Here is a 22,552-nt window from a genome sequence, read left to right as displayed (position 1 = left end):
AGTGGGCAAGATGACACTGATAGTGGCCCTTGGAACAGTAGGCCTAGTGCTCTCATCGTTTATTTATTCCCTTAAAAGATTAGAAATCATTTTATTTGAGTTATTCATTGAGCGGGGGACGAGAGAGATGGCCTCTAAGAAGCATTGTTTTCATTCAAATAAAAAGAGTGGCCGTCTCGAAGTTCACCGACACAGCTGCGTGCGCGTCCGACTTCAGTGCGTGCCTGTTGGTCTAACGGGGCGGAGTTAGTGACGATCCAAAATACTGGCATGTTCTAGACTTTCTATTTTTTTCCCCTTGCGTCCCTGCTCAGCTGACTATGACGTATAGCTACAAGAGCGAACGAGAGAAGGGCGAAGGTTGATAGCCTGCTGCACGGACAGATATAGACGGGTGGGAATCGCCCAACGAAGTAATGACAACGTGCAGGCCGACAACCTCCAGCAGGAGCTGGTTATAGAGAACCGCACAGAGACGGCAGTGCGAGGAGTACTGCGCAGATAAGGAGGTTGTTTACTACAGAACCTCCTCTTTTTATGTAGTGTCGCGCAACACATTCCAGAGACTTTCCGGAATCATTCATTCCCATTTGGAGAGCGGAGGCTGAGAAGCTACCTCCTCGTCTGGCCGCACTTCTAAAAAAGGTAAGAGAGCCTCCACGAAAGCTAAGATTTAGTTAGCTAACGTTAGAAGCAAATGGCGTCATGACTCACACACATACCTGTTTGTAAATAATACGCATGGGATAAATAGTCTGCGAGGAGAGAAGTACTTACAGTTAATTCCCAAAATGGGTGAGAGTGCAAGCGAGTAAGAATCGCAGCTGTTGAGAGCATATGGCCTAAACAAATTGCAAACTTTGCGCTGGAAATAACGCTGCAATTGTGCCCCCGGCTTCTAGAGAGCTCGAGGCATGGATAGGCGCGCGGCCAGGCTCGAGGGGAATACCGGGGCTGCTATAATCGGTTCTCCCTTCTATTTGGTACCATAGTGTCAGCGGTCCCGTTATATTGTCACAAACTCACGAACACGCCCCGTTGGCCACAAATACTGCCAGCAAAGTACACACATGCGATATTACTTGTCAGTAGTAAATTTGATCAATGTGGAATTATTTTATTATGAGGAACCACGCAACCAAACTAAAGGGGTTACACAGCCATGTTTAATTTATGACCACATTAATATTGTGTGTGCCCCCTGGATGAGGACCTCAGTTGGGGTTTCAGTTGTGAAATGTCTGCTGTAGTTTACTTTCTGTTTCACTGTGTGTTTTATTGCACCAGGTGCACAGAGGTGGGCGACGACATGGTGGATTACTATGACATTTTGGGAGTGTCAAGAAGTGCCTCTCCAGATGACATCAAGAAAGCGTAAGTCCTTATCAGAGTGTGATGGGGGGGGGGGGGGGTGCTGTACCCATAACCCCTATAGTAGGCTTCCATGGAGTTGCACCCCCCCACACACACACACACACATCCAGTGTATCTAATGTAGGCCTATAAACAGTATACTGGTGATGAAAGTTATATTACACTGTTGTTACTATACTGAAGATGTATAATAAGATAATACATGTTTGACATGTACAATCCTCAGTATACACATTAAGTGTTTTTTTTTGTCATTAAATGCAGCTATTTAGTAAAACATATGACCACAATGTTCAAATAGCTCTAACAGAAATTGTAGATACCCTTTTGCTTTAAAATTCAGTGATAACCTTGACAATAAATTACCACCCCCATATTTGTTAGAACAGCAACAGCAAGCATAACTCAGAGCCCAGCAGCACCCTGCTGCGCTGCTAGAGCTTGCTAGGTCTGGATATGGAGAAAGAGAATGCGGTGAACTTGGCCCAAATCCCTCTGAAACATTGATGAGTCAGCGTTGTCTGTGTGTGTTTGGAGCCGTTGGCCGCGGATCTGCCCTCCCTGGACCAGAGTCAAGTTGTCCAGGTGTCAGGTCTCAGGACACTGCAGGCAGGGCTGGCTGTCTCTTTCACTCTGTGGGAGGCAGATGATGTTATGACTGTGGGAAAATGTGTTTGTAATGTCCATGTCAGGCTAAGCATGTGTTAAACAAACACCTTACAAGGTGTATCCTTCTGTGTGCTTCATGTCATTACATAAGGTGTGTTGAGAATCGTCACCCTGTTTACTATATACTAAGTGCACTGTATAGTGAATAACCACTATATAATGTAGTTATGCACCATATAGCCTAGTGCACTATGTAGTGAATGAGTGAATGTTCAGAACACATCAATAGCAATCATAACATTTCGCCACCAGAATCAATAATTTCAGAATTTGGATTCTCTGATCTACTTACAGTAGACCAACTGGCATGACAAAGAATTAACAATTAGTAGCTCGAGACCAGATATGTTTAATGACATGAGGGACAGTGACACTAAGGTGATTTTACAGTGGTTCTGATGAGTTGTTTACCAGAACATCATGACACATCCGGAACTTTATGCAGTGCACCCATTAAACATTGTGTTTGCTCTGTAGGTACAGGAAGCAGGCCTTGCGATGGCACCCAGACAAGAACCCAGACAGCAAAGAAGAGGCGGAGAGAAAGTTTAAGGAGATCGCTGAGGCCTATGAAGTCCTCTCTGACAGTGTGTCACATTTATCATCATCATCACCATCATCAAACTTCTTCTTCTTCCTCTTCTCTTCCTCTTCTTCCTCTTCTTTGTTTTCTTCTGCTGCTGCTGCATCATCTATAATTATGACCTCAGTAACACGTTAGCCATTTTCCTCAGAGTTTAGAACAACTTACAAGTGACAGAAGCAATGAATCTTTTGGAGGGTGATTCTAATTTGCCTCCAATTTTTTTACACAAATGCTTGCCAGCCTTCACAAGGTTACATTCACTTTCAATTTCAATCTGCTGATTAGCTTTGTAGGCTATTGTAATTCTGTGACATTCAAATCTATGGCTCTTGTTACTCTCAAACTGATTATCACATGTATAAATGATATCAGGTTTCTCTCACCTATGGTCTCTCTCATTGTCTTTCTCTTGCTGCAGGAAGTAAAAGAGAGTCCTATGACACGTATGGTAAAGAGGGAGTACACAGTTCAGGTAAGATGAGCCTGTCGTCACCTGTACTTCTGGAATCATTTCAGATTTGTGTTTTGGCATTTCTGTTGTGAACTCTTTTGACATGTTGTTCTAGGATGTGGTCTAGAGCTTGAAATGTTTCTTAAGTCTTTCAAGAGTATGGCAGAATACTCCAATGGGCCATTTGCTGCATACTGTTTTTGTTGTATCACATCAAACCTTTCACACTTTTGACAGTATCTTATCTTAGAATCTATACAGGAGAATACCCAAACAACACTGAGCAGAATGAACCTAGGCTGTTGTTGTTGTTGTTGTTGTTGTTGTTGTTGTTGTTGTTGTTGTTCATCACATTTTTGACTTATTGTCTTGCTTGTCATGTCTCTCTGGCTTAGGCTCTAGTGGGCCATCAACACCTGGAGACTTCCCAGGATTCACCTTCACATTCCGAAGCCCAGACGAGGTCTTCCGAGAGTTCTTCGGAGGCCAGGATCCCTTTGCCGACTTCTTCGGTGAGTGACTGATCAGAGTGCTCTCTGCCCCTCCAACAGAACGTTGGAGGGGCAGAGAGAAACATTCACGTCCCTTTTTCTAGTAAAAAAAATGTTAGCGCTTTGATGGAAATCAGATCAGCTTCCACTATCAGACAGTTTTTTACGCTGTTGTGTCAGTTTTATTACTGTGCCGAGGCAGCTCACTGTGCCGGGATTAGTGTGTGCTTCACCTCACTGTGTGTTCACTGTGTGCTGAGTGTGTTTCGCTAATTCACGGATTGGGATAAATGCAGAGACCAAATTTCCCTCACGGGATCAAAAGAGTATATATACATACTATACTTACTTATAACTGTAACGATAAAGCATCCACACTGATCAACGATAAGGAAAGTCTCTTCTCATGTTGATGAATGTGATGGTTAAATTTTGATGGATTTTGAGTGGCTGTCAGCTTTTTATCTCAAAAATAGTTCTCAAAATTGTTCTGAAAGTGATCCACAACAATATCGTTCTTCATGTCTTTATATTTATAGTTTATGTGTGGCCGACGTCATTCATATTAGCTAGAACAATATTTCATTGTCATTATCGTTCTAGTTCTTGGTGTGAACGGCCCTTTACTGTAAAAGTAGTCAAATCTGGATTTCTTCGAACTGTCCATTCTGTTATAGGAAAAAAAGCCATGATTGTGAAAAACAAGGTCATCGGCCATACTGGCATAATCAGCAAAATTGCCAATAAGTGCTTCTTGAAGCCAGAGCATGCGTAATTAACAGAGAATTGGCCAGGTTCTGCCCAGAACCGAGTGTGACTGAGTGTATGCTGTCCATGCTTTTACAGTCATTGAAAAACAAAAAGCACTAACTATGTTCTGCAGCCTTCCCTTTAGAAACACTAATGAACTAATTAAATTCTGCTGCCCTTTTCTCCTCCTCCAGATGACTTCCCTTTCGGAGGGATGCACCGCGGCCACCACACCCACCACAGGGCAGCCCCCAACCGATTCTTCTCCTTCCCCTCAGCTGGAGGTCAGAACCAATCACCACAGCTCACACATCCAAAGGGCCCAATCACCTGAGACCACACATCCAAATGGCCCAATCACCAGAGACCACACATCCAAATGGCCCAATCACCAGAGACCACACATCCAAAGGGCCCAATCACCACAGCTTACACATCCAAAGGGCCCAATCACCACAGCTCACACATCCAAAGGGCCCAATCACCAGAGTATAGTAGTATAGTATATATACTCTTTTGATCCCGTGTGGGAAATGTATTCTCTGCATTTATCACAATCCGTGAATTAGTAAAACACACACAGCACACAGTGTACACACAGTGAGGTGAAGCACACACTAGGGGTGTAAAGATTAACCGATACGTATCGGTATCCGTTTTTAACGTGTAAGATACGGCTACATCGATACGTGAAGCCCCGTATCGGAAAAAAACTAAAATGAACCGGTCGTTATATCGATTTACTTGTTATGAATCGGTGCACAACCTTTTCTGCTCGCTCAGACTCATTTACGTTCCAAGCAGCGCGTTCATCCCACTTCCGGTTTTGAAACTATACGTGTCACGGAATTGTGGGTAATGCAGTTCGTTTTTGGTTACATTCATTGCCCAAAGTTGTCAAATGACCTCATTACCCATACATCTATTGCAACTTAACCATGTGACAACTTGCACTCGGTCGGCTTTTGCGAAATCCAGCGCGAAATTAAGCACTTATAGCTTTCCTACAGCAACGATAGTCTGTAGAGTAGCCTTATCTTTGATGAAGGGATTTCCTTAATGTTAAATAATAATTTGGCCCTTGCTGCTAAAACGATGCATAAATTATTAGCCAATGATTTTGTTTATATTCACTCAGACTTGTGGCATTTTAGGTTTCTGCATTAGGTCTACTGTTGGAACAAAATAAGCCCAGAGAGTTCATTGATTTGTAGGCCTATTTTATTCTTGTAGGGTAGGCTAGGCCTATATGAGAAAAGGCCAAGAATGTCTTAAGCACTGTTTTATTTTATTTCGGTATTGTCTTACCTCAACAAGGCTACAGCTCCATGAAAACAATCAGATATAACTCTATAAAATCTGTAAAGTCTATAAAAATGTATTTTTATGTTGTATTTGGCTGCTGTGCTTGACTGAAATGTAGACTATTCTTTTTTCATTTCAATACAGTATATGAAACAAACCTCAGTTTAGATAATCATATTAACACATTTTGTTGCCTAATTGACAACCATGACCATGATAATTGATAATATAAAATGAATGTGCACCTTGAGCAAATTATAAAAAAATCTTTCAGAATGCTTTCCATTCTTGAACTGCATCGAATTGCATCGAATCGCATCGCATCGAATCGTACTGAATCGTTTTTTATAAACATGTATCTTTTCTTGTATCGAATCGTGCCCATGTATCTAGATGCGAATCGTATCGTCTTTTACATGATTCACACCCCTAGCACACACTAATCTCGGCGTGGTGAGCTGCCTGCATCAACAGCGGCGCTCGGGGAGCAGTGAGGGGTTAGGTGCCTTGCTCAAGGGCACTTCAGCCGTGCCTACTGGTCGGGGAGACCACACATCCAAAGAGTTGAGAAAGGGAGACTTGTATACAGTTAAAAATTCAACATTCATGAGGCAGTTATGCTTATACTGTTCAAAGTTTAAAACAGTACAGAATATCTTTAAAAGATTCCTTTATTTTTTACATGTGATTATACTTGTATAATCAATTAAGATTGTAAAATTGTTGGGTGTCAGTTAACAATGTTATGTAGTTATTGAGTTATTGTGGTATATGTAATCATATGACATGTTTACGTTATACTTTGAGTTATTTCACTGAGAGTTCAGGTCAGATGAACCTTAATTTAATTATTTCCTGCAATCAACTTCGGTTTTAGCCACTGTCCACCCTATTACTGAGTACACTGACTGGCTATGGAAATGAAAAACATATATTATTTATTATAATATTTACATATTGTTGTTATAATATTGTTTGTTTGTTTGTTTGTTGTGGTGTAGTGGACTTCACCACCTTCTCGATGGGAGGGATGGGGGGAATGGACATGGGAGGTGGAGGAGTGGGCAACTTCAAATCAGTCTCCACCTCCACCCGCATCGTCAACGGCAAGCGCACCACCACCAGAAAGTACGTTTACACACGCTCAAATGACAAGTGTGTGTGTGTGTGTGTGTGTGTGTGTGTGTGTGTGTGTATGAGTGTGGTGCGAGTGTGTGTAACATCTCTGTGTGTGTGTTTGTGTGTTTGTGTGTGTAAGTGTGTAATGTCTGTGTGTGTGTGCGTACGTTTGTGTGTGTGTGTGTGTAACGTCTGTGTGTGTGTGTGCGTGTGTGTGTATCGTGTTGTATGTGTAACAACAAATGCACAGCAGTAATCATTACTATGGATGTCTGTAGTCAGTGGTCTAAAACTGTATAGGTTGACAAATCAGAAGTTGCATTATTGCCTGCACATTCTCATGCTTCTTGCTATTTTGTAGATGTCATGAGTGCACATCAGTTTATCAGGCAGTGATTTTCATGTCAGTGATGTATATTATCTTCATTTCAAATTATGAAGTAAATATTAGGTGAAGTGTTCATAGGGTTTGTTGTATCCTCTTTAGAGTGTGCTTTCTGAAGTGAAGTTTTTCAGTAGCAAACAGAATGGTTCGATTCAGGTGGCATTTAAATTATTCAGTGTTCTCCCTGCTGAGTTGTCTCTGGCATTAAACACGCCGGTGTCCTTGTCTCCCAGGATTAGAGAGAACGGTCAGGAGAGGACAGAGATCGAGGAGGACGGGGTCTTAAAAAGCATCCTCATCAACGGTAACTACACTCCTCCACTTCGGTCTGACGTTTCTGCTCCAAACTTTCAACTTCTCATATAAAGTCACAAACTCAGTAACATGTACTGTACATAAATGCAATCTCAGCCAGTGTCCTGGTTGAGATTTTGTGAAATAATCAGTTTAGCTGTAATGTGGCAGTGTTATATAACACTAGTTTATACATAATGTCATGCAGTAAGTGGGCTGCTCGTAAGAAATGACATTCCATCCACATATTTAATTGTATACACAAACTGAAGTGGGCAGCAGAAGGTCATATGGTATAAGTGGTGAAGTTGCTGCTTTTCCACTTGAAGAAAGTAACTTAGCACAGGGTCTTGCTGCATAATCTTATATTGAGTTCATAATTCATTATGTAAATAGGAAAGGGTTGTGTCTTAACTGGAGCTGTGTTCTATGATTATATGACATTAGGAGTGATTTATAATGCAGTACATATAGAATCCTGCCTCCTTATTCAAATAGTATGTTAGATGATAAACCTGTTATTAGCTCATTTTATCACCCGGAGAGAAGAAATACTCTTTTCTGATTGGCTGGTGGGGTGGCTATTAATTCTGAATAACAGGACACCTATGAAGTAGATCTGGTAAAAAAAAAAAAGTTTAATCACTATTCCATATCAATGCTTATGAACGGTTACTATAACAACCAAAGTAGGACGATGGTTGAGCCTAGAAGCAAGCTTTGCAACAATGGAATCAACTGTAAACAAGCTAAATGTCCATGCTATCACTGTTATAGGGCCAACGAAAGTTGCACCAGATACTGAACAAGTCGGCTTCTTTTTCAGTGGAACCGCTTGTTTCCTTTGCGGGCTTTAAAGGCATGACTATTGCCTATAGTGGCAACCGGGGTAATAAGTGGGATAACGGCCGCCGAGGTGTCCGGTAATAAAGAATTAATGAACTTGGGCGGAGGAACAAGTTCTTTGCCTCTTGCCCTCGTCCATTAATTCCGTATAACAGAACACCTCGGCGGCCGTTATCCCTTACTTAATGCAACCCCAGATGACGGCTCAGTAAGTAGATTATCAATATCAATGCTCACTGAATGGTAAATAACAACCATAGTGAAGGGCAGTTGAGCCTGGAAGCAGACTTTGCAACAATGGAATCAACTGTAAACACGCTTACTGTCCACCTTTATCAATGTCAGGACCAAAGAAAGTTGTACAACAAACTGAACAAGTCGGCTATTTTTTTTTTTATCTGAACCACTTGTTTCTTACATTATGTGTGTTGAAGTGTTTATGAAAAAAGTTTCAAGATATGCAAAATAAATCTTTCTTTATGTATTTCTTAGTATAAGTATAGCAATAATAGAGAGTTTACATCAAACTCTGTGGATCTTTGTCTTAACACAGTACTGTATACTTGAGTAAGGACCCCATTTATTTTTCTCTTTGACCTTTGACCCAACACATTGGTCTGGCTCTGTGTCCCCAGGTGTGGCTGACGAGATGGCTTTGGCCCTTGAGCTGAGTCGTCGCGAGCAAGAGGGCATCACTCCCCCATCGTCCTCCTCCCAGTCGTCGTCAACGGCGACAACCAATCACCATCAGCGCCTGCAGCAGCCCAGCAAGACAAGCCCCGCCCAGCGCTCCTTCAGCTCCGCCCCCTTCTACCACTGCGCTGCCGACGGTGCCGAGGACGAGGACGATGAAGACCTGCAGATGGCGCTGGCGTACAGCCTGTCGGAGATGGAGGCGAAACAGCGGGCTGCAGCCTCTGCCCAGGACTTCATCTCAGGTGGGGGTCAAGGGGTCAAGGCCAAGGGGTCAGGAGGAGGTGGGCTTAAGAAAAAGACAGTGCTTGTCGTGGAGTTGGATAAGGAGGGGAGGGTGGTGGTGGCGGGGCCAGGAACAGGGGGCACCAACACTCCGTCTGGGTCCCCCTCCCCGCCCTCCGGGGCTGTCCAGGTGACGGTGGGGGGGTCAGAGGGGAGTGGGGGTGGGGGTGGAGTTGGTGGTGCCCCCCCAGGCCCCGCGGTGGTGGTGGGGGAGGGGGAGGGGGAGGGGGAGGGGGAGTGGGTGCAGAACGGCGTGCAGGTGAAAAGCCTCAGCCCGGAGAAGAAGAAGAAGTGCAGGTGTGTGGTGTCGTAGGCTGAGATGGGAGCTGCTGAGATCACCCCCCACAACACCCCCCGCCCCCACACACACACACACACACACACACTTACACACATACTTACACACACACACACACACACACACACACACTTACACACACACACATGCACATGGCCCACAGACAGAAGTGGTAGATGTTCTATTTTCACTAATGGTTCTGCAACGGGAGGCACTGCATTGGAACCTTAGAGAAGAGATTGGTTGAGCTTGGCTGGATTTCCTGGCAAGTCTGTGATGCCTATACGTTAGTTTATTATATAGCAGTAATGTTTCAACCATTGTGACCCCTTCCAAAGATATCTCAAGGCCACAGACAATCATACAAAATAAGTTCATTATCAGTTAGCAACCAGATAGAACTGTGTTGCATTTTGCTTTGGTTTCCAGTGGGATTGTAGCTGTTGACCCTGCTCGGCTGGACAAAAATCTGAATAGCATAGCAGTACTATAATACTACAATAAATATTTTTGGAAATATTTTAATTTTCCAAATGATTTTCAAAGCACAAAGATGAATGATATTGCTGGTAGGAGAATGGCAAGGAGTTGCATGCCACACGCCTTGTGTAATCTTCCTATTCTCCAATTGTGTTTTATTTTCTCATAGTATTAAGTTCCCACAAGAAGCCTTTGCGTTCAAACTGTGATTTTCTTTACACTGTGTCTGGCTTTCTTTTTTTTTTTTTGTACTTGGAAGACACTGCCAGATTTGACTCAATCAATGTAATAGGTTACAGATTACTAGCTACCCTGTTAAAATGGAATAAGTAATGTAACTTATTACTTTTGATTATTTATGATTACTTCTTTTTGCACACTAGAGGCAGCGCACATTTAAAAAAGTGAACCAATTAAGAAATACTAGAAATTGGAGCATATATGCCAAATGAATTAAGCCTGTCTAGATAGCGAAAAAAATAGCACGCAACATTATGAATGTTATATTCCTATATATCCTATATATATTATGAGCTTTATAGTTTCTTTTCTGAAAAAAAACCATTCAGATGTAATCTGTTTAAAGGTAGTTAATGTAATCAACTTAATTACACATTTTTATCAGTAACTAACTGATTACAACTACATTTATTTTGTAATTTTGTAACTCTGTTACATAACGTAACTCATTATGGGCCCATTGATTATAGTGGAAACTAGCTAACTGCTGTAGCCTACGCTCAAGTGCAGTGCACACTTCAGTTCAGCCCAGGGCTGAGCATCTGTGCCAATGTGTTGCCGCGTCCCTTTGCCTTTGGGTTGGTCTTTGCCAGAGGTGGCCTCGGTGCTGCCATTGATGCCTGTGGTGTGGATAGGGAATGCCACCTGTCTGGTAGTGGTACCACTGCTGCATTATCTAATTTAGGTTGGCAAGCATGGCAACCGCCGGTGCCAAACCAACAGCCTTTCCTTTGATGAAGAGTTATAGGAAACTTCTGTTTACATGATTGTGTTCCCAGACTAATGGCTAATTGGGCTGGTAATTATGAATCACTGCAGGTAGTTCAACAGGTTAACATTATCTATATACCAGTTCCCTGTTCTCAGGGACAACCAGCAGATGGCAGGTTTTGTGTTTTGACCTGTGTGTTTTGGTCTTTTTGGGAGCTGATTATGCTATAATGTGAAAGAAAGAAAAGAATGTTTTCATTGAAGCAATAGAAGCCAGTATATAGTTATTTGGACAGAAGAGTATTGTAAAGCCAAATCTAGGGCCCTTTCAGAAATACCTATGTATATGTACATCAGTAATAAGATAATTGTAACTGACCTGTTTACTGACAGTGAAGGAAATGTTTTGCAACAGGATATTACAATAAAGGGAATGAACTGTGTGTGTGAGTGTGAGTGTGTGCGCGCCTGTGTGTGTGCGCGCCTGTGTGTGTGTGTGTGTGTGTGTGTGTTTTGCGTGTGCATGTGTGTGTGTGTGTCTGTGTTATATGTTTCCTATTCTTTTGTGCACTACTGTTTTGTAGAGACGGTCCGACTGGACACAGCCCATCGGCCTCCTAACAGTGATTGTGTGCGGCTCTTTTCGTCCCAGTGCTCGGCTCGCTTCTGTGCATGAGGAGTCTTTTCTCGCCTGAGCTGTGCCAGTGGAATGTAGTCTGCCAGTCTCTTTTATAGGATGTGGGGAATTTCTCAAGACTGCGATACTATCATTGTTTCCTGTTGGGCCTTAAGAACAGCCTTGTATCTCGGGCCCTTGCTAATAGATGTCAACACTGAAGAATTAAGGAAATTGATTGGGGAAACTTTTGTTATTTGCTATAATAATCACAGGCAAAGCAGTTAATCAGTGGTTATGAACATACATTTCAATAACATTTTAAATATGCTCTGAAATATTAAGGGACGTTCACTATGGGCTGCTGGTACTTTATTTAGAAGTTATGTGGAATGAGTTGCTATGTTTTGCTTGGTCATGCTGACATATTTATTCATACAAAAGAAGGATTAGCAATAGCATCAACAGGTACTGTACATGTTGATGCTGTTTTTGTGTTGGTGTGTGTGTGTGTGTGTGTGTGTGTTAGAGATTAGAGGATGCATGGATTACAGACCACTGGTTGTAAGTGCCAAATACTTATCAATCAACAATGCTGTGTTGATCTGCCAAGTGTTTTATAAGGAGCCGTGGTGACTATTCTGTGGTGACTGCTCCATGGTGACTGCTCCATGGTGACTGTTCCGTGGTGACTGCTCCATGGTGACTGTTCCTTGGGTCCAGAGCCTTATAGATAGATCTATCTACTGCTCTGCTTGGGTCCATAGATGGGCTCCATTCTAGTATCTGTAGCCGCGGTGACGCAAAGTAAACAAACAGAGGGAGGTGACTGGTGGGCTTAGGGGAAAACTGGTCAGGAAAAGACCAAGGTGCTTTTTTATTAGCTGTGTAAGCAGGCTGTTAAATACTAAACAATGTATATACGTCATCCATAGTATAACCCACCCCACTGATGACATCATACCGACAGTCTCTTGCCACTGCTTCCAGAACTTGTCAGAACCCTTCTCAAGATACGTTAGAACTGTTTGACACTCATTGTCACCCGGCTTTAGCAGAGGCAGAAGACATTTATGGTCTCTAATTGACTATTTACATGGGGACTAATGTTATCTGTACACACACTCTTTTTTTCTTCAGTCACGTTCAGAAAAGAGGCAAGAGTAACTGCTCAGAAGGATTGCACTGCAAAATGCTGTACACTATTGTAACTTGATATTGATATAAAATGTCTCTTGTTATCGTATATATATTTTGTACTCTCTGAATGTTTTTTTTTGGGTTCTTTTTTATTATTATTTCCAAGGAGATTGTCAAGAGCATAACCTATGCTATGATGACATGTCAACAGGCACAATAAAATCCAGCTCTAACCATGATCAGGTTTGGGATCTACTCTTATTCAAGATGTACAGCACAGAAATCCATCTTTTTTATTTCCAGATAAAATCACTCTCTAAACAGACATATTGATTTCATATGAATCACCTAAGACCTTGCACACTGCCTGCCCATCACGATACTAATGTCATCCATCATCACGAAGGTTCTAATCAACAGACGTCATGGGCCCGAACGCAAAAAAATGCAGGAACCAATTATTAACCCGGGCTGAGGTTTCTAAGCTCTCTAACATAACCCTTATCAAACCACATAAGTTATTCATCTAAATGTCATTAATGTTTTGAAATTTGTGGTTGGTGGCGAGGCTGTTCTCTTTTTTTTCTTTTGTAAAATATATAGTGTCAGTTCAGTCCAAGTAAGTGATTTTAAACTTAATTAGATATTTAGTGTAATACAATCAATAATAATCTATGATGTGCATGTAATAATAAATGTGCTATGCGAGTAGGCGGCATGTTATTAGGCTAAAACACCATGTACAGTAGTACAATGAAAATGCATTGTTCTTTCAATTAATTAACCAGCTTAGTGAGGATATAGGATGATATAAGATGATGTCGATATGTGTTTGAGGACATCACCTCAGAGTCAGTGTGAGGCTTTTTCTGTTTCCTGCAAAAAGGTTTCTTGAAAATACCAGGATGTTAAGTGTTCTCTTCAGACCCAGCTGTGTGTGAGCATTAAGCCTACTGGATGCTGCAATTCAGTTTGTGGCTACTCTCTGCAATTCAGTTTTGTGGCTACTGTCTGCAATTCAGTGTTGGGGCTACTGTGTGCAATTCAGTTTTGGGGCTATGTCTGCAATTCAGTTTGGGGCTACTTGGGGCTATTTGCAATTCAGTTTTTGGGCTTCTGTCTGCAATTGTTTTGGGGCTATGTCTGCAGTTCAGTTTGTGGTGGATGCTGATGCCTTAAAGGTACACTATGCAAGATATTTTAACCTTAATATAACTTTATGAAGCCAATTTGATGGTAAATGAACTTGTAATAGGCAAATTGTTCATCTACCATAGCTATACAGCATAGACGTAGTGAGTCGCTACCGAGAAAACTAGACATGCAACTGCAACATGCAAGAATGGTGGCCGAACAAATCCCGCGAGAATCATGAAACATTACCTTGTTAGTAGATATAGCTCTTTGGGGATATTGGAGTTTTTGCCTCTTGTTAATCCTTCACCTCCATAACAACAACATTTTCAATGTGTACAGGGGGGATAAGTCATGAGAAGTTTGATATTTACAACAGCAGAGTAAAATATACATATATCATGACACTGGAGGGAGCTCTATAGTCGCCAAAAATACCTGAAACTACATAGTGTACTCAGGAAGAAGATGAAGCTGAGCTCACTTTCTTTCTTTCTCTTCCTCTCTCTCCCTCTTACTCCCTCAATTTGATTCCTTCTCTCTCTCTGTTTCTCTCTCCCTCTCTTCCCACATTACAGTTCTACCCTTACTCCTTGCCTGCCCTGCCTCCTGCTTGTGTGTGCCTAACTGTCCAGGCTAGTCTCTGGTCTGTCCAGGCTAGTCTCTGGTCTGTCCAGGCTAGTCTCCGGTCTGTCCAGGCTAGTCTCCGGTCTGTCCAGGCTAATCTTTGGTCTTTCCAGGCTAATCTCCGGTCTGTCCACACACCCTCCTCTCCACTCAGGCTGTCGCTCATGCTGCTTTCCTCATCTTTCATTCCCCGAAAAATACGCAGTGTTTTCCATGTTCTCCCTTCTTCCTGTACCTGTCTCTTGGTTACCATGTGGTCTACTGATGGGTGGAAATGTCGCTACTGCTATTGTATGCAGCATGTCTTGCTGCACCTTTCAGTGTGTGTGTGTGTTTGTGTGTTTGTTTGTGTGTGTATGTGTGTGTGTGTGTGTTTGTGTGTGTTTGTGTGTGTTTGTGTGTGTGTGTGTGTGTTTGTTTGTGTGTGTGTTTGTGTGTGTTTGTGTGTGTATGTGTGTGTGTGTGTGTGTTTGTGTGTGTTTGTGTGTGTGTGTGTGTGTGTTTGTGTGTGTATGTGTGTGTGTGTGTGTGTGTGTGTGTGTGTGTGTGTGTGTTTGTGTGTGTATGTGTGTGTGTTTGTGTGTGTTTGTGTGTGTATGTGTGTGTGTGTGTTTGTGTGTGTTTGTTCTCTCTATTTGTATATGTCTCGCTGTTAGGAGGTGGGTTGAATAGGGGTGGTGTGTGTATCTATGTCTGTCTGTCTCTGTGTATGTGTGTGTGTGTGTGTGTGACTTCCGTTCCTTCCTCATCTGTCTCACTCCTTCTGCTCTTTCAGACTCTGACTTCCAGGCCTTCACAGGCTGACTGCCCACTGCCTGACTCTTGAGGTAATGCCCTGTGCTAAAAAAAAACAATCAGCCCCCTCACCTCTTCATTTTCTTTCTTTGTTTCTCTCTGTCTCTCTTCTGCCCTCTCTCTCCCCTTCCCTTTCTTATCTCTCCCACCATCTTCTTTCTCTTCCCCCCTTTCATGTCTCTCTTTCTTTCTCTCTCACTCTTTCATCCTGTCTTTCTTTTCTCTCATTCTCTTGCTTTCCAGTGTGTGAACCCCTCCTCCCCTCCTTTCATGCTCTGGGGTTAGAGTTGAGTTACTGAAGGTTTGAACCCCCCCTCCAGAGCCCTCACAGTCTGCAGAGGAAGAGCCCCCTGTATACAGTATGTATACAGTATGATCCAAATTTGGCCCTAATCCTGATCTGGCCCAGATGTGGCGCAGATCCGGCACTTGCCACACCTGACCCTGCCCAGATCCTGTGTTAGCTAGAGCTAGGGGCAGGTGTACTTGCTCACTGGGTTAACCCTTAACCAAACATAATACCAGTACTCTTACACCCCAGGGTCTACAGGGTCTATTTGAACCAGTAAATCTCTCAGCTATAGGGTATACCACTTTAATGTTTAAAAAAATGTAACATAAAGTATTTAAATAGTTAATTTTGGTTCAGATGCTTGGAAGTTAGATAAAGTAAGGCCCAGGCACACAATAGTAGATATTGCATTCACCCACAGTAGGTGAATTAGGTTACTGTATAGCTGTTCTGTGACTTCACACATCCACACATGTCCATGGAGTTGTGACATACGCCCTGAATACCATGGTCCAGTGGATAACTCTGGATTGGACTTGGACTGTGCGATATCACAATTTAGCCTATAGGTTATGTCACGTCCCCATTACGATATACTGTATATCACAATAGCACGATATATCTTCGGCCAATTCAATGACAAACTGTGCATATAAATGAACTAACTAGACTACATTTTTAATTATGTAAAATTTAAAAACAAGACCTAAAGTCCTATATAAATGATACATAAACATAAAATGTACTCACAAACATCATTATGCAACACTATCATCAATATCACAATATATCACATTCTTATCATGAGGAATTATCACAATATACAATACGATGTGGCACAGCTCTAGAATGGACTAGTCTTGATTAGGTGTTGTGCCAAAGTAAGAGCTGTTTGAGTCAGTTCTAACCTGAAGAGTTCAGAGAACTAGCCTAAAAGCTCTGAGGAGATACACAGAGAAATTAGCTCTCCAAAATAGGTCCATGTAAAGGCGCTTCTACGTGTGGTAGTGGTACCACTATAGCTAGGCTATTCTATTCACACGTCTGCAATACAGGGACATTAAGCTCACTGTTAGCTGCTAAAAATCATATTAGCCCTTAAGATTATTTCTGCGGGTTGTGTTATGACTGGAGTGGACAGACTTTTAAGGCTCACTGGCCGTGAGCCGAGTTCACTAACCCTTGGCTTCCTCCCTGTTTCCAGGTAGCAACTCTGCAGCGCACTACCCTCACTCAACTGGCTTGCCTGCTCATCTCACTCCCTAAACAACAACATCAAACAAACAAACTCTACCAAGAATCTACCAAACGAAAATACAACCAAGGTCAATGTGTAGTATGGAGAATGTGCTAAGAAAGAGGATGTCTGTTTTTGTCTGTCTGTCTGTCTGTCTGGGAATGTGTACATAGGCCAAAGAAAGACTGGATTTCCTTGTTAGTTCTATTTTGTAGGCTTTCTAATGTTATAGAATGGAAATGTTATATTTTAAAGAAAGAAGTGCATCACCAATAGTTACTGTTATTTATAATATACCATTAAATCACACGTGAAGTGTCTTATCCATACAATGGTCTGGCTGGAGCATCTTGCAAAGTTACCTTTGGACAGAGTATTTTGTTAACGAGAACATGTAAAGGAATCAGAGGTGGATTAGGGCCACGTAAGGCCCAGGTATGGCTGACCTCTGTTTTTGGAAGTGATTGGAACACCTGGAGTAAAGACATTTCTGAAAATGCAACTGAAGACATTTTTGCTCCTTCTGTCTTTTTGCCATCTTTTATTTGAAATCTGAGATTTTCACTAAACTCTAGTTTGGTTTTTAATAATTAAGACAGCCATCCGTAACATTAGCGTTTTCCTTTGTCCTCCCCTTAAGCTCACTCGGATGCCTTGTGAGAAATATAACTAATATCAAAAGCTGAGCTGAGTCCCTCATGAAGCTTTCTCTACAAAGAACCTTTTGTCATAGAGAAACAGAACTTTCAAGTGTCAAAGGATTCCTTTCATATTTTCAACAGAAGCCCTCCATCACTGGGCACTATTGATCAAGAAAAGAACCACCATTTCAAACGTGTTATTCAGGATACATTGACAAAAGGGCTTTGTTCGAGTTTTAATGCCATGTGGCCCTAAAGGACTCAAAGCTGACAAAAAAAAAACACACACACACACAAAGCACACACCCACTGACACAATTACGCAAAAGTGCAACTAGAAACACTAATGTAACATGAATTAATGTAACACACACATATCCACACTTATTCACAAACTGACTAGCATGGCAGTAAGAAACCTTATGTGAGGGTGTTTTCACACTCGGCCCTTTCAGCTATCAAAACAAGCTCAGCATTGTTTGTGCATGTGCACTCAGCATTGTTTGTGCATGTGCACTCAGCATTGTTTGTGCATGTGTGAAAACCCCAAACAAACTCAGGCTCCTCTTAAACGAACCGAACTGAACCTGTACAAGTCCCTAACAGCTTTGGGTTCACATATAATTAAAACCACACAATTATAGTTCAGTCAAAAAGAACACACACACGCACTAACACACACTCACTAACACACGTACTAACACACACACGCACTAACACACACACACACCAACACACATACACACACAAACTCAACCCTTGCAGTTGCATCACTTCACAATTTTAATAGAGAACAAGTTAAAAATATCTTTATATTTTTATAGACGTTTTTTTTCTACCTTTGCTACACAGGAAGGAAGGTAAATTGAGAATTAATTATTTACATTGAAATCACAACGCATGATTCTTTGTGTTACAACAATGCACTTGCAAAGACACAAGGTAGGTGACCACAGCAGATGTCTCGGACGGACGGAATGTTCGCTCATTCAGCACGTTGGTGTCAAGTGCGAGTGTTTGGGTGTCTGGACAGTTACATTCATAGAAATCAAACACATGTATATTTTTTTGAACATTTCAAAATATTCTCTTATGGTTTCTTTTAAAATATAACACATTCATATTCAGATGGGTGGGGGGTTATGATGAGGGATTTGGAGGCTTTAAAAAAAAAAAAAAGCTTGGATGTCCGACTTAAAACACGACAACGAGGACTCAAAGATAAGAGTAGCAATGCTGCAACACTGAACACCAATCACAGGGACTTATACGCGCCAGACAGCGGAGATGAGGGTGAACTTTGACCTTTGACCTGCAGCGGTTCCGCTCAGCTGTGTCTGTGCTTTTCTCTTCTCCCTTCTCTGAGCTGGTCTGCTCAGGTGTGAGAGGACAGATTGAGTCATGAGGGATTATAGGATTATGCATAGGAAATTCAATAGCTTATTGTAAGAATTATATGGTTCTCTTTGACTTCGGAGTATCCTAATATTCTGCGCTCGTAAAGGGGGTTCTGTCAATGTCCACATCGTCTTCAACGTCATTATCACCAAATACTTTTGTTTATTAATTTATTTTGTTGTAAAAGTAATCATATACTCTACATCCAGTGGCATGGAGAATACATGTTTTTGACATTAAATTCTTTTGTCATTTAAGTCATATTGGACCATATAACTCTGAGTTGCTGAAACATTTCTGGGCTGGTAGGTTGGATGAGTGTGTAACAGCATGAGGCGGTTTAAAAACACAGTTACATGTTTCAGGGGAGATTGCACCCCTTTCTGTGTATGTTTTGAGACGGGGCAGGGAAAGGGGCTGGACATGGTGTTGGGAGGGAGGGGGTCGGGGGGAGGAAGAGGGGCAAGAGGAAGGGGAGGGGGGTGCGGGCACACGGGGGCATATGGCACAGAGGGGTGGCGTGCTGGATGGCACGGATGGATCTCACTGCGGGAGGGCCTTCAGGATGGCATTGACCTCCTCTGCCACGGCCGTCAGGGCAAACTCAAACTGGTCCTGCATGGGGGAGAAAAGGGAGATCCAACCAATCAGCACAGGTCACACACAGGAGTTGAAGGTACAGACACACAGATACACACAAATAACATCAACACACACACATACACACACACACACACACACGCGCGCACGCACACACACACACACACACGCACACAAACACACACACGTACACACATACACACGCACACACACGCATACACACGTGTACACACACACACACACACACATACACACACACATGTTATACATGTCTGTCAAAAGCAATGCACACATCAACACACACATACTGTGCGCTGTAAATAAGTAGACATGCACAGTTGCACACAGACACACACATACACACACACATCAACAGACACATACTGTATGTTGTAAATAAGTAAGACATGCTCAGTTGCACACAGCCCAAAGTGCAGGGTTAATTGACGGGAAAGTTGGGCGAGCCATGTACCTTAGTGCGAACCATGTTTGCTCTCTGATCACGGATATGTTCCAGTGTTGCAGCAATGTCAATCTCTTTTACTCCTGCAAACACACACACACGCACACACACACACAGCGAAGCACATATTATTATAACATTGTGTACACAAATATTAGACCCAACACAAACACTATTACTGATACCCTACAATCAATCAGTGGATCTGGCAGCAGTTTGGCTGTTCAGGGGCCTCATTTATAAAAGTGTTGCGTAGAAACCATCCTTCATTTGATCTTAGATCATTTCTGAAATGATCGTACGTGTGAAAAAAACGTGCGTACGCCACCCTTCCAGATGTGCCCATTATAAATCACAAATGAACGTCAACTTGTGCGCAGCCGGATGGTTTTAGGTCTCCGCCTTGTAAACCCCCCCTCATCAATATCATTAGCATATGTTTTAATGAAATCAATGGCCTAAAAGCTGTAGCCTATGTCAAAGTATATATTGAAAACATTGTATAGGCCTAACCTTTGCCATCTGATGTTAACTAGCCTATATGCGTCAGTTCGAATAGCTTAACTAATTATGTTTTTTTCCAGCAAAGCTTTCTGGAAAGAGATCGTATGCATCCATGTCCATTGTCCTCTGCTCGCTTTCATTCCTTTTGCTTGCAGTAATGTGAATAATCAACATTTAGTAGCCTATGTTTAGGCCTACTTTGTTGAAAAAAGAAAAAATTGGGTAGGCCTACCCTATGAAGGAAAGACCTAGGCCTACAGCATAATCCTGTACGTTATGGTACAGTAGGCTACTGTACGTTTCCAATATGACCCAGGGTAATATGCTGATTTAGTCTACAAAACAGAGGACTAAATTAAGCGTGATATGTCATGTAGGCTTAACGTTTCTTTTAGGATAGGCTATGTTTTTGCTGAAAAAGTAGCCTAGTTCGCCGGTCATTATTTATTCATTCTGCATATCTTTGCTATCATTTTCTTTCAATAATGTCCAATGGCTTAAACATTGTCCTTTATTGTTTGCTTTAAGCCCACCTTTATATTTTAGCCTACATTATCCAACTCACGTATTGTCATCTGATCTTGGGCACTGCCAGTCAAAAAAAGCAAACAGATGCGCGCTCTGCCTGCACCTCTTTGCGCAACTCCGACGCAACACTAAATATGAAGATGCCAGAGGATAACTTCCGTCCCTTGGTTGTGTAGGCTATACTATATATGATATAAAATATCTATAGCCTACATTGTATAGCTTACATTCAAATATTACCTTTCTGTTACGGAGCTGAGAATAGGCGTATGCTATGAGCGCAAATTAGGATGTAGTGGAGGCTAAACGCGAGTAAACGCAGTTTATTCACCTCTGCAATTTCAGAAATAGAGTTTAGGCCTACTCACCTCTTAGTTTATCCACCTCTCAAAAGAGTTTATTCACTTTTAACATTCAAAACTATATAATCCAATACTATATATATTCCCAATACTGTACGTTAACCTCCACCATTATCAAACATGTTCTGAATGCCTTTTTTAAAAATCCGATACCGCATGGCGCAGTCCACCTCACCGAGATCGCAGAATTCATAGTTCACCCACCTCTTATTTTACCACTACATCCCTGGCACAAATGTACTTTTCCTCTCCTAAACGAGGGCAATTGGACATTTTATGGTCAATATTAGATTGGTGAGAACACCAAATATACTAGATCACCTGTAAAAATGTTTCAATCATTCCATCGTAGGTCTTGGTGTTTTTTAGATATTATGAAATAAGTAAGCTATAAGTTTTTTCACTTTCTTAAGTTGGCTATAGTTCTCATTAGCAGTTTTATGCCAAACCATGAAACATTAAGCTGCGTCCAAAAACGTCTTTTAAAATCTTCTGATATTGATCATGCATATGGCAAAGAAAGACATGAGATCGTTGGTCTTGGAATTTTGAAAATGCATCGCGCTTAGACCTCAGATTACTTGCAGTACCCCCGCATTACCACAAGGAAATGGTCGTACGTCAAGTTTTAACCTGACGTGGAGATAAGCACTTTTCCACGTCAAAGACGGTTTTTATAAATCTGAGCATTGGCATGGATTTGAGCGTACGCACGGTCTAAGATCAAATCTGTGCGTAAGAACGCTTTATAAATGAGGCCCCTGAACTCCCACACCCACCCAAGGCCAGCACACATGCTTCATTGGCTGGGATACATGATTGACAGGCAGGCAGAGACAGATTCTAATACTGACTCAGGACGCACAAGTAGTCCACATTTCAGTCTAACCAGACATGTTAGACTGCAGGGTCGTCGATCACTGTCATCATCACACGCTTCTCTGTACACTCACAGCACTCACAACACACACATACACATTACACACACACTCACAGGATACATGGGCAATATGTTTGTACTTTTCCACAACACTGATAACTGAATAAACAGATATGTCCTGAAAAATCAACACTAGGCTATATGTACAAATGTACTGTGTCCCTGGACTTTTTTTTATTCACCCTGAAAGGTGATGCAACGTCTTACACAATCACTAACTAACATATAAAAAGGGGGTGTCTGAAGATAGTCTCATACTACTACCACTAGTACTACTACTACTACTGCAGTGTTTCCC

General features: G+C 42.0%; 2 protein-coding genes across 7 annotated transcripts in view; one reads left to right on the top strand and one right to left on the bottom strand.

Annotated features, from left to right (window-relative positions):
* The first annotated feature begins 328 nt into the window (after positions 1-328).
* On the top strand, positions 329-17,325 carry dnajb2 (DnaJ heat shock protein family (Hsp40) member B2). Of its 3 annotated transcripts, XM_042076312.1 has the most exons (12): positions 329-645; positions 1,288-1,374; positions 2,521-2,630; positions 3,048-3,101; positions 3,476-3,592; positions 4,516-4,605; positions 6,628-6,754; positions 7,364-7,434; positions 8,906-9,208; positions 12,900-12,976; positions 15,270-15,321; positions 16,786-17,325. In XM_042076312.1, the coding sequence occupies exons 2-11, from the start codon at positions 1,310-1,312 to the stop codon at positions 15,318-15,320; spliced, it is 1,065 nt and encodes a 354-aa protein (XP_041932246.1). In that variant the 5' UTR covers positions 329-645; positions 1,288-1,309; the 3' UTR covers position 15,321; positions 16,786-17,325. The 3 variants fall into 3 exon arrangements, with proteins under 3 accessions (XP_041932246.1, XP_041932264.1, XP_041932253.1); XM_042076330.1 differs by lacking the exon at positions 12,900-12,976 and having other exon boundaries at positions 330-645; XM_042076319.1 differs by lacking the exons at positions 12,900-12,976; positions 15,270-15,321 and having other exon boundaries at positions 330-645.
* A 904-nt stretch (positions 17,326-18,229) lies between these two features.
* ptprna (protein tyrosine phosphatase receptor type Na) overlaps positions 18,230-22,552 on the bottom strand; it is a 50,330-nt gene continuing 46,007 nt past the window's right edge. For all 4 annotated transcript variants that reach the window (XM_042075479.1, XM_042075489.1, XM_042075497.1 and 1 more), the window contains 2 exons: positions 19,930-20,003; positions 18,230-19,472 (listed from right to left, as the gene is read on the bottom strand). In XM_042075479.1, coding sequence (XP_041931413.1) covers positions 19,401-19,472; positions 19,930-20,003 — 146 coding nt within the window. In that variant the 3' untranslated portion in view covers positions 18,230-19,400. The remainder of the gene's footprint in view (positions 19,473-19,929; positions 20,004-22,552) is intronic.

Source organism: Alosa sapidissima, chromosome 2, assembly GCF_018492685.1.
Source record: "Alosa sapidissima isolate fAloSap1 chromosome 2, fAloSap1.pri, whole genome shotgun sequence".
Classification (NCBI taxonomy): domain Eukaryota; kingdom Metazoa; phylum Chordata; class Actinopteri; order Clupeiformes; family Clupeidae; genus Alosa; species Alosa sapidissima.
Note: the sequence above shows the minus strand (reverse complement) of the source record. Positions and strands in the feature narration are given on the sequence as shown.

Bases quoted from the DNA above. Each gene is read 5' to 3' on its own strand.
- dnajb2 (XM_042076312.1), top strand. From the start codon at position 1,310: ATGGTGGATTACTATGACATTTTGGGAGTGTCAAGAAGTGCCTCTCCA. The intron at 1,375-2,520 runs GTAAGTCCTTAT...TTTGCTCTGTAG, and splicing joins CCAGATGACATCAAGAAAGC to GTACAGGAAGCAGGCCTTGC. The intron at 7,435-8,905 runs GTAACTACACTC...CTGTGTCCCCAG, and splicing joins AAAAAGCATCCTCATCAACG to GTGTGGCTGACGAGATGGCT.